Source organism: Anomaloglossus baeobatrachus, chromosome 5 (genome assembly GCF_048569485.1).
Source record: "Anomaloglossus baeobatrachus isolate aAnoBae1 chromosome 5, aAnoBae1.hap1, whole genome shotgun sequence".
NCBI lineage: Eukaryota > Metazoa > Chordata > Amphibia > Anura > Aromobatidae > Anomaloglossus > Anomaloglossus baeobatrachus.
In genome coordinates this window covers 504,940,005-504,952,906 of record NC_134357.1, presented here as the reverse complement: position 1 = coordinate 504,952,906, position 12,902 = coordinate 504,940,005, and the positions used below count along the sequence as shown (strand labels likewise).

Sequence of the window (12,902 nt, the reverse complement as noted above, 5' to 3'; positions counted from 1 at the left end):
GGTATGTGGAGATTCCCCATTACAGGGAGTAGGGGGCATTAACCCCTTCAGTGCTACAGTCACATTCCAGAAGCTAAAACTTTAAACAGAAAAAAAATGACTGGTGTGTCTGTGTTTTAGTCTATTTTATGCGTTTTGAGTCACACTGATTAATAGAGCCATTCTTAGGTACCTTTTTCTCAGTTCCTATTGAGAAGCCTAAGGGAAAAATGGGTAAGATACATCACCCTAACCAGAACACACGTCGTAAAGTCACAAAAATGCCAAACACAAAAGTGCCGTGTATGTGGACTCTGCATTAATAATTGATATCCATATATATAATTGCCCTATTCTCTCTCTGTCCAAGAAATGACGTCATACGCTGAAACCACCGAAACCACGCCAACACAGCTCCAACAGGCCGAATCCCCCCCCCACACACACCCCTTATTCCACCCTCACCCAATTACCAGTGGCTCTGCATCATATCCCCCACACACCCACACCTTACTCTACCCACACCCAATCAGCAGCGACGACCGCTCAATTAGGATACGCCCACTCGCCGAAACCCTGACAACGCCATGACGCAGCCGGCAGACAGGTACAAGGGACACCGCCATGGAAGCTCCCTACACCCGACGCGACAGAGCACAGTAAGCCCCGACCCAGAGGAGGCCCCAAAGCGCAGCTCAGTGACCCATCTACGCCACAGAGACACAAAGGGACAGGGACCGGAGGAGATGCAGCTGCGGCATCGCAGGGCTTCCCCGCTCCACAGAGACACATAGAGGGATGAGGACAGGAGGAGGTGCAGCTGCGGAGCACTAGGAACCCAACGCCACAGAGACACATAGAGGGACGGGGACAGGAGGAGACACAGCTGCAGCGCACTAGGAGCCCATCACTCCGGGACGCAGCTCTCCCACTAACCAACGATAAATGCAGGGGAAGCACATGGCTACTTAAATATTAACACTGCTGTAAATGTTAACGACCCGCTCATTACTATTCATGAGCGGCTACTTAACATTCAATGCAGTGTTAATATTTAAGTAGCCATGTGCTTCCCCTGCATTCATGGGTGGTTAGTGGCAGAGCTGCATCCCGGAGTGCTTATGAGCCAATCATTACAATTCATGGCCAGCGGGAAATGAAGCTACACACACACCCACCATGACTCCCACACAGCCCAACACACACACACACAGACACACACAAACCACCATGCACACACACCGCCGTGCACACACACGCACACACACGCAACCCCGCTCATATCAAACGCGTCCCCCCCACACACACAACCTTCCACACACGGGCACACACACACACAGCCACACACATCGCCCCACAATCACACGCCCCCACACACACATCGCAGCACACAGACAAATACACACCGCACAAAACACACACCCCCACAACACACACACATTGACCCACATACGCACTGCAACACACACAACGCAATACACACACACCGTGCAACACAAACACCGCCCTACACAGACACCCACATATCAGGATGGGGGCCATACAAGGATGGAGACTATACCAGGATGGGACACAGACCAGGATGCTGCATACACAAGGATCCTGCCTATACCACGATGGGGCCACATTTATCTTTGACTAAAATTATACTGTGTCTTCCTTCCATTATTAGTCAAAAATCATACATTAACTACACAATAAAGTCTAGAATACCCGATGCGTTAGAATTGGGCCACTATCTATTTTACTATAACGTTACATCTCTCCTCCTCTGTTATAATGCTTTGTGTGAATCAGGCCTGAGGTCAGCTCTTCTCTTCTACCATGAGAACCCCTTGATGAAGCTTGGTTGTAACATGCATTGGGGCGGCAGGTGCACAAGTTTGTGGATATAGTGTATAGGTGAGTTACCATTTCTATAAATATATTATTATGATATGTGTCTCTGTATTGTACTAGATTTACTTATCTACTGCTGCCTCCACTGGTTGTGGTGCTGGATTGGCGATATTCTGTGATAAATCTGTGTGTGACTATAGTTTGATTGTGTGTTATACCGGGGGCAGGACGGGGCCAGGACTCGATGTAGTGATCATGTGATGCCGGTAACAGCTCCGGAGATTTCTTCCATGGGATATTTCTGATGTTACAGTTAGGTCCAGAAATATTTGGACAGTGACACAATTTTCGCGAGTTGGGCTCTGCATGCCACCACATTGGATTTGAAATGAAACCTCTACAACAGAATTCAAGTGCAGATTGTAACGTTTAATTTGAAGGTTTGAACAAAAATATCTGATAGAAATTGTAGGAATTTTACACATTTCTTTACAAACACTCCACATTTTAGGAGGTCAAAAGTAATTGGACAAATAAACCAAACCCAAACAAAATATTTTTATTTTCAATATTTTGTTGCGAATCCTTTGGAGGCAATCACTGCCTTAAGTCTGGAACCCATGGACATCACCAAACGCTGGGTTTCCTCCTTCTTAATGCTTTTCCAGGCCTTTACAGCCGCAGCCTTCAGGTCTTGCTTGTTTGTGGGTCTTTCCGTCTTAAGTCTGGATTTGAGCAAGTGAAATGCATGCTCAATTGGGTTAAGATCTGGTGATTGACTTGGCCATTGCAGAATGTTCCACTTTTTTGCACTCATGAACTCCTGGGTAGCTTTGGCTGTATGCTTGGGGTCATTGTCCATCTGTACTATGAAGCGCCGTCCGATCAACTTTGCGGCATTTGGCTGAATCTGGGCTGAAAGTATATCCCGGTACACTTCAGAATTCATCCGGCTACTCTTGTCTGCTGTTATGTCATCAATAAACACAAGTGACCCAGTGCCATTGAAAGCCATGCATGCCCATGCCATCACGTTGCCTCCACCATGTTTTACAGAGGATGTGGTGTGCCTTGGATCATGTGCCGTTCCCTTTCTTCTCCAAACTTTTTTCTTCCCATCATTCTGGTACAGGTTGATCTTTCTCTCATCTGTCCATAGAATACTTTTCCAGAACTGAGCTGGCTTCATGAGGTGTTTTTCAGCAAATTTAACTCTGGCCTGTCTATTTTTGGAATTGATGAATGGTTTGCATCTAGATGTGAACCCTTTGTATTTACTTTCATGGAGTCTTCTCTTTACTGTTGACTTAGAGACAGATACACCTACTTCACTGAGAGTGTTCTGGACTTCAGTTGATGTGGTGAACGGGTTCTTCTTCACCAAAGAAACTATGCGGCGATCATCCACCACTGCTGTCATCCGTGGACGCCCAGGCCTTTTTGAGTTCCCAAGCTCACCAGTCAATTCCTTTTTTCTCAGAATGTACCCGACTGTTGATTTTGCTACTCCAAGCATGTCTGCTATCTCTCTGATGGATTTTTTCTTTTTTTTCAGCCTCAGGATGTTCTGCTTCACCTCAATTGAGAGTTCCTTAGACCGCATGTTGTCTGGTCACAGCAACAGATTCCAAATGCAAAACCACACACCTGTAATCAACCCCAGACCTTTTAACTACTTCATTGATTACAGGTTAATGAGGGAGACGCCTTCAGAGTTAATTGCAACCCTTAGAGTCCCTTGTCCAATTACTTTTGGTCCCTTTAAAAAGAGGAGGCTATGCATTACAGAGCTATGATTCCTAAACCCTTTCTCCGATTTGGATGTGAAAACTCTCATATTGCAGCTGGGAGTGTGCACTTTCAGCCCATATTATATATATAATTGTATTTCTGAACATGTTTTTGTAAACCGCTAAAATATATTTAACAGCATGAAAATTAATCCTTTATTGAGTATATTCTAAAAGGAGGAACCCAATTCCTCTAGTTATGTTACGTCAACTCACAAAGCCCTCACCATGTATACAACATATGCGTACCCAGATATCCCAGGGCAATTCATAACGCATTTAGAAAATCATGGTGGAGGCCACTAGTTCAAAACAAATAAACAAACCAACATAATAAACAAAAACAAAGGTGATTATGCCAAATCAACGGACGTTAGTCCAATTTGATAGATAAACTAAGCATAAAAAATAATTATACCTAACAAAAATATCATCAATTACTATCTGATACTGACAGTGGTCAGATACCACAATTATAGACATATATTAGGCATATAACAGGAATGGTCTCACCAACTCCTTCCACAGGTGGGGGGCAGGCAGTCTCTCCTTTGGATTCCTGGGTTCAGCATGCTAATCCAGCATTCACTTTCCCTGTCCAAACAGGAGACCATAAAATAACAAAATTACCTGCCACCCCAAACTCCCGTCCTAACAAGGACGGTCCACATCTATTGCAAGGTTGGACCCCTAAGCTGACCCTGTTAGTGTCCCGACGCGTTTCGTCCACATCGACTCTTCAGGGGATATATTAGAAATATACCAGGTCCTCACATGCCTCAGATGTCAAAAGATCTTTTGACATCTGAGGCATGTGAGGGCTGGCAGTGAGGACCTGGTATATTTCTAATATGTCCCCTGAAGAGTCGATGTGGACGAAACGCGTCGGGACACTAACAGGGTCAGCTTAGGGGTCCAACCTTGCAATAGATGTGGACCGTCCTTGTTAGGACGGGAGTTTGGGGTGGCAGGTAATTTTGTTATTTTATGGTCTCCTGTTTGGACAGGGAAAGTGAATGCTGGATTAGCATGCTGAACCCAGGAATCCAAAGGAGAGACTGCCTGCCCCCCACCTGTGGAAGGAGTTGGTGAGACCATTCCTGTTATATGCCTAATATATGTCTATAATTGTGGTATCTGACCACTGTCAGTATCAGATGGTAATTGATGATATTTTTGTTAGGTATAATTATTTTTTATGCTTAGTTTTTCTATCAAATTGGACTAACGTCCGTTGATTTGGCATAATCACCTTTGTTTTTGTTTATTATGTTGGTTTGTTTATTTGTTTTGAACTAGTGGCCTCCACCATGATTTTCTAAATGCGTTATGAATTGCCCTGGGATATCTGGGTACGCATATGTTGTATACATGGTGAGGGCTTTGTGAGTTGACGTAACATAACTAGAGGAATTGGGTTCCTCCTTTTAGAATATACTCAATAAAGGATTAATTTTAATGCTGTTACATATATTGTCAAATTGGGATTGCTGTATTACAAACCGCTAAAATAACAAAACTTGTGTCACTGTCCAAATATTTCTGGAGCTAACTGTACATCGTCATCTTCTCCCCATTCAGGTCCCTACAATATCGGATCCTCTCAGATCTTCTATATAAGAGAATTTTCCTGATTGACCCATCAAGGATGGATAAGAACAGGGACAAGATGGCGCAACGGATAATACACCTCACCATAGAGATCCTATTCCGGCTTACTGGAGAGGTGAGAGATTCTGATGACGTCACATTACATCATTCTTATCTATGGGAATAACAGATGGACAGAACTGGAGAGGTGAGGACTCTGGAAATGTCTGTAGTGAGGTTTATTAATGTGTCTCTCCATAACCAGGACTATACAGTAGTGAAGAAGACCTCTAGTGAGCGCTGTCAGGCCCCTGTGTCTGAGGGATGGGGAAGACCCCTGAGCCCAATCACGGGACCTCCACCTCACCCCCTGATACATGAGGACATCAATGACCAAAAGATCCTAGAACTCACCTATAAGATGATTGAGCTGCTGACTGGAGAGGTGACACTGCTGGGAATGCTGGGACATTATACAGTAACGCTATGAAGGGATCGGGGGATGACGGTATCATTGTATGTGTCAGGTTCCTATAAGGTGTCAGGATGTCACCATCTATTTCTCCATGGAGGAGTGGGAGTATTTAGAAGGACACAAAGATCTGTACAAGGATGTCATGATGGAGGATCCCCAGCCCCTCACATCACCAGGTAATAGACAGGACTAAATACAGAGGGCCAATGATTGTCTGTATATAAAGAATGTATTCAGTCCCTGTATGTGTTTCCTCCAGTTCTGTCCAGTGAGAGGACAACACCAGAGAGATGTCCCCGTCCTCTTCTTCCACAGGACTGTAAACAAGAAGATCCCGATGTTCCTCAGGATGATCAGGTAGATGGAGAGAAGGTGTCATGAAATCTCCCTATGATATGTAGACGGCTGTGAAGGTCTTGTGCTCAGTCTTGTTTTATCCACCAGTTTGAGCAGACCCGAATTTTATAGTTCAGTGTTCATATTGAACACAGACTTTACAAAAAAATCAGTGTTCGAGTTTGGAGTTCTGGTGCTTTATGTATGCAAACCACTTAAGCGAGCATCGCTGTGCTCAGGTACTCTCGGTGATTGGCCCAGTGGGAGCCACTTGCAGTATTTAAATGGCTTGCACTGGTAAAATCAGCGTTACCAGATGTAATGTGTACAAAAATAAATAGATAAAAATTAATTAACAATATTAATAACAATGGAAAAAAATCTGCCCTCCCACCCCTGGACTTGGAAGTGCTCTGTTTATGGTTGTCTGTATGTGGGCAGAGAGCCGAACTGCCCAAACAATGACTTCCAATGAGGTTCAGGTCCAAAACAGAACTTTATCTAAAGTCTTGCTGAACCTCCATGAGTCCGCTCATCTCTATCCACCAGTAGTATACCGTTAATGGCTAATTTATTATATAGACATGTATTGAAATTGAAAATTAAACAAATGGAAAATATGCATTAAAAAGGTTCCCACTGTATGAATTTAAGCAACTCATCAATGAAACAAGTCAGAGTATAATGTCAAATGCTACAACTAACATTTTTGAATTTTCATCATTGTTCCGTAGCACAAATTGGCTAAACCAGCAGAGAACTAGTTTCAGTGCCAATACTGTCCCAAGCATCCTTCACACATCCATTTAAAAATAGTGCACCTGTTGCACGGTCCATTTTGTCCATCCGTGTTTCTCCGGTATGGTTAAAGAAATAATTAAATTATAAAGCTTCTTTTATATTTTGCAATGTTAAACATGTACAGCACACGGACAGCACCCTGATGTCATCCGTGCGATGTCCGTGTTTTTCATGGTACCATTGACTTATATGGGTCTTTGTGTTCGTGCTGCCAGTTAAAAATGAACATGTTTCCGTGTGGATCACATAGCTCATGTGGACACCCGATTTGTGTGAAAACATGGAGGTGTGAAGATCCCCATAGATTTTAATGAGGATCCATGTGAATGTATCTCTGGTAAATGTGATAAGAAACACCACATGTACCAGAAACACGGATGTGTGAGAGATGCCTGAGGAAAATCGAAGGGAAAGACTTCAGTGGGGAAAAGATCACAAAACTTAAATCATTTGGCACTGGAAGTTACATGAATCCATATTACTGTTGCACCATGCTGAGGGGATGCTGAGAAATTGACAAGAGTAGCTTGATTCCATGTTCCCTTTCAACCAGAGGCATAGCTAGGGGTTCAGCTCAGGGGGGGGCAAAAAATCTGAGTGGGCCCCTAACCAGTAATCCTGATTACAACTATGGTGCCGCACCCTAATTATAGCTATAGGGGACGCTCAGCAAATAACTGCGCTGTTATTGACAATAAATCTCTACACAAAGACCAACACTGATATAATTTACAAGGCCATTTAAAGAGTTGCAGTGAATCTGTAAAAATTCCACATGCTATAAGGATGTTCTTTATGGGATCCCCTTTGTCTACAGAGCCTTAAGTGGGCTTTACACTCTACGATATCGTTAATGTTTTATCGTCGGGGTCACGTTGTTAGTGACGCACATCTGGCGTCATTAACGATATCGCAGCGTGTGACACTTACCAGCGACCTTAAGCGACCTCAAAAATGGTGAAAATCGTTCACCATGGAGAGGTCGTCCCAAAACAAAAAATCGGTAATGGTTGATTATTGATGTTGGTCGTCGCTCCTGCGGCAGCACACATCACTATGTGTAACACCGCAGGAGTGAGGAATGTCTCCTTACCTGCCGCCGGCCGCAATGCGGAAGGAAGTAGGTGGGCGGGATGTTACGTCCTGCTCATCTCCGCCCCTCTGCTTTGATTGGCCGGCCGCTTAGTGACGTCGCTGTGATGCCGAACGTCCCTCCCCCTTGAGGGAGGAATTGTTCGGCAGTCACAGCGCCGCCGCCGACCAGATAAGGGCGTGTGACGCTGCCGTAGCGATAATGTTCGCTGCGGTAGCGATCACACAAAATCGCATGCACGACGGGGGCGGGTGCTTTTGTATACGATATCACTAGCAATTGCTAGCGATATCGTAGCGTGTAAAGCCCGCTTTAAGGCTCGCTTACATTAGAGTGTAAATTGGATGAAAGCAATGAGAAAATCAAGTCCATATTGCAGCTCTGATCTGCGAGATTTTCTTCAGCTCTAAACAGACTGAGGAAAATAATGGCAGCAGAGCCAAAGCAGAGTGTCATCGGCAGAGCCGCAGCCGAGTGTCATCGGCAGAGCCGCAGCCGAGTGTCATCGGGATACCGCACCCCATGCTCTACGCTCCTCTGACCCCGGCCTTCGACTTGAATGGGCGAGTCAGACCTCACACACAAAAGAAACAAGTGCATGCTGGGATTTTTTTTACATGCAGATTTGATCAGTGAAGAACAAAAATGCTCCTCTGCAGGACCCCACTGAATAACATGGCTCCGTGTGCGGTCAGTGTGAGGTCTGCTTTATCACATACAGCACTCAGCCGAAAATATACCAGTGTGAACCAGGCCTAATAAGGGGCTCATTCACACGGCAGTGAGTCTTCACATACACAAATAACTGTCTGTGTGTCATCAGATCGGTCAGTGACAATTTTTGTTATCAGTTATGTCAGCGTTTCATCAGTTTTTCTCCAATAAAAAAAAAATCATAAGGGCGTTTCTCCTATCGAATAGTCTAGAAAAACAGCCAGCAGAGAGTTGGCATCTGAGAGCTTCCAATTTCTTCATGGATCCATAGACTTGCATTATTTGGATCAGAATCCGACAAGCCTCTGTGTTTTTGTGTGAACCACTAAGTCTTCACAAATACACGGACCTGTGATCAGCCCCATAGTCTCTCATAGGTACAGGCTCTATGTGTGCTAACCCCATAGACTCTCATAGGTACGGGCTCTATCTGTGATCAGCCCCATAAACTCTCATAGGTACGGGCTCTATCTGTGAGAAACATGGATAAAACTCGTATGAGAAAACCAGACATCAGAATGAGGCCGAGCCGGGTCTGTACAGTGAGATCTATGTAATGTCTAATGCTGTTCCCACTTATTGTGCTGCACAATCATCACATGCCCTGCTGTAGTTCCCCCCCCTTGTCCCAAAAAGACCACCATCCACATGATGAGGTCTAATAACACATAGATCAACCTGCAAGGGTAAATTTACATGTGAGGTATAGACAGGGAAACAACTGATGAGTCTGGTATTGACCATTTCACTGAGATAACGATGACACTGCAGCAGTGTGACAGTGCAATCAATGAGCACAGCAGCTCTGAGTGGAGCGGTTGGTTTACACTGGCAGAGCTACAGAGCTCACTGATTGGCTGCTGCACTGTCATCGTGATCAGTGAAATGCTCAATACCAGACACCAGTGGCAGAGACTGGCAGTAGACCCAGAGATAGTGAGGACAACATGGTTTGTATTTTTTTTTTTTTACACTGAAGTGCACTCTTGGACGAAGATTAAGTGAAAAAACTTCTTTAGGGTCTGTGCGCATTGGGAAATTTGCTTTTCTTAAGAAACATCTGCACCCTTTGGCAGAATTCCGCACCAGCGTCAAAAACGTACCCGACACCTGCATGCGGTTTTTCCGCGGGTTGATCTATTATCTATGACAAAAACGGAGGTGCCTGCAGAAAAGAAGTGACAAGCTGCTGCTTTTTGCTGCAGAAATTCTGCAGCAAGACCTATAAGAAGAAAAATGCAGTGAGCGCACAGCATTTTGGTTTTCCCATAGATTTTGCTGGGGAAGGACTGCAGAAAGGTATTGAACAAAAACTGCACTTTGTTTGCAGCAAAAACTGCGGCAAATCCGTGGCAAAAAAACGCAGTGTGCGCACAGGGCCTTAAGGTTGTCATGGGGTCACTATGACTGGTGGCATTCTTCTATGGTTACAGTTCAGTACATTGGCAAGGCAGGAGCACCGTGCAGCAGGTGTCAGTGTACAGTGGCAGGGCAAAGTGGCGGGCCGAAGTAATTGGGCAGTGTGGCAGGGCAGAATGTCAGGGCAGTGTCACAGACCTGCACATCCCTGAACTCCCCCCTCCCCCACCATTAGGTGCAGACACAGGTCGGGGTCACACTATTCCTGACTTTCAGGATCCTGAAGCCCTTTACACTGCACAGGGAGGGAGGGGGGACTATCACAGATATGAAATAATGAACAGGACAGAAGTTCTCCAGTGTTCACATGAAACATTTACCTTTACAGAGAAGTGATGAGTGTCCTTCCCTCCCCTCCCCCACCCCACAGAAGTGCTGTCCTGAGTCTCCTGCCCTCCACTCACCAGCAGCACACCCAGCAGTGTGTGCAGAGCTACCATCCTCACTCTTCTATCTGGCAGTCGCACATTTCACTGGTCCGCAGATGGCGAGTGTAGATGCAGAGCTTCATCCTCCTCAGCGCTGCCATTCTTCAGTCAGATTCCTGTCTTGAGAGCAATCTGCATTATGATTGGAGGAGCCTTCCACAGCAGCCTCCTGCTGACCACTGATTTACCTATCAGCTCTTTGCTTTCATTTTCTCTTGTTCTCACTGCAGCCTGAGCTCTGTGCCCTCGCGTCGCCCCGCTCCCTCCAGCAAATGCCGATTTACTACCCTGCTCTACTCCTGCAGAGTTAAGAGTAGCTGAAGCTCCAGGTGGGCCCCTCTAAGCACAGGGCCCGGGGCAACCGCCCCCTCTGCCCCCTGCTAGCTACGCTACTGCTTTCAACATTTCAGTCTGGTGGAGATGGGGTAATGAAGAGATTAATTTAGTGTTGATTACATCTGGGTCTTCTGATACCTGTACATATGGATTATAATTATTGTGGCCAATACATTTCAATCCTTTATGGCAAACAGACACTTTAAAAGGAACTTGTCATGTCTTTTTTTTTATATTAAACCACTTCCAATGTGTACTAAATAATGCAATGTGCATCATTAACATGGTTTAAGAAAAATAATTCTGTGTGTTTATCTTAAAAAATACTTTATATCCTTAGGTGAATGCAGTATATACCTTAGGTTTCAGTCATAGGGGTGTACAATACAAGGTATTATTGTAGTACCGTGTTAGCTAGAAATATCTATTGACATACTATGCCCCAAGAATGACAAAAGTATTTTAGAAGTGATACGTTTTATAGGCTAAACAAAAAAATTATGATTTTTCTGGTTAGCCTATAAAGGTATCACTCCTAAAATACTTTTGTCATTTTTGGGGGATAGTATTATAGGGGTGGAACGTTTGCTGGAATCAGTCACAGTCAATCAAGCTCAGGCAAGATTGTTTTTTTTTAACTGAGTCATGCCCCCAGAATTGTAATTGATTACACCACAGGTCCTTCACCATCAGTTCTCTGTTGAGCTTCTCCCATTACAGTCACATGATTGTGACATTAGCACAGGTCCTTCACCACCAGTTCTCCAATGTTAAGCTTCGTACCTTAGATTTTAGACATAGCGCCGGAGCTTTTGCTGGAATCAGTCACAGTCAGTCAAGCTTAGGCAAGATTGTTTTTTTTTAACTTAGTTATGCCTCCAGAATTGTAATTGATTACATGCAGGTCCTTCACTATCACTTCTCTGTTGAGCTCCTCCCATTACAGTAACATGATTGTCAGCACAGGTCCTTCACCACCACTTCTCCAATGTTGAGCTATGGAGCTCAGCATTTGAGAAGTGGTGGTAAAGGACTTGTACTGATGTCACGATCATGTGACATAATGGGCGGACCTCAACAGAGAAGTGATAGTGAAGGACCTGTGGTAATCAGCAGAAGAGAAGTGGTTTTGCAGGACCTGTGTTGATGTCACAATCATGTGACTGTAATGGGCAGTGCTCAGCAGAGAAGTGATGTTGAAGGACCTGTGATGTAATCAATTATACTGCTGTAGAATAAAATCTGGAGGAGACAAAATGGTGTATTTTCCTAGCGGAGCAGGAAAAAGGAGGTTTAGAAAAACTCACCTTGGGGAGTTGTGAGAGTCACAACTACCATTAGCGCATAGTGTCAAACCATGTCGGCTGCCGCATACCCAGTAGATTCAAATAGTAACCATTGTAAAGAAAGGGTTAAATCGAGCTGGCGTGGATATAAGCAGAGGATGAATCCAGCGGTTAATCTTCGTGATTTTTATTGTTCAACGCATTTCAGAGTCCAAATGACTCCTTCATCAGGAATCAAAAAACACTGATGTACATCCTCAACGTGTTTCAGAGTCCAAATGACTCCATCATAAAAATCATGAAGATTAACCCTTGGATTCATCTCCTGCTTATATCCACGGCATTGCGATTAACTTTTTCCTCCCTCCTGTTACTATTTCAATTATACTGCTGGGAGCGTGACTAAGTTCAATAAAGAATCTTGCCTGAACTTGAGTGACAGTGACTGATCCCAGCAAAAGCTCAACCCCTATGAGTGAAACCTAAGATACTTACTGCATTCACTTAAGCATATAAAGTCTTTTTTTAAATTAAACACATGGAATATTTGTAAACCATGTTAGTGATGCACATTGGATCATTTAAAACGCATTGGGGGCAGTTTATTATAAAAATTACATGACAGGTTCTTTGTAAGTGGGACGATACTCAATACCACAATGGTTTTATAGTCCATGAGTTGTTTCCAGCACCAAAGTGAGGTTTTCTTACATCCTCCATCTTTACAGTCCTCAGACCTTAATCCTATTTCTGGAAGGATGCACAATAAGCTGTTAGGAGTATGTACGGTAAGTACCATCATCTAATTTGTGGCAG

At 44.3% G+C, this 12,902-nt stretch overlaps 1 protein-coding gene across 1 annotated transcript in view; it reads left to right on the top strand.

Moving 5' to 3' along the window:
* Nucleotides 1-12,902, top strand: part of LOC142312844 (uncharacterized) — a 320,861-nt gene that overhangs the window by 213,922 nt on the left and 94,037 nt on the right. Inside the window, 4 exon segments of the mRNA XM_075351831.1 lie at nt 5,200-5,334; nt 5,464-5,643; nt 5,726-5,849; nt 5,933-6,030. Coding sequence (XP_075207946.1) covers nt 5,200-5,334; nt 5,464-5,643; nt 5,726-5,849; nt 5,933-6,030 — 537 coding nt within the window.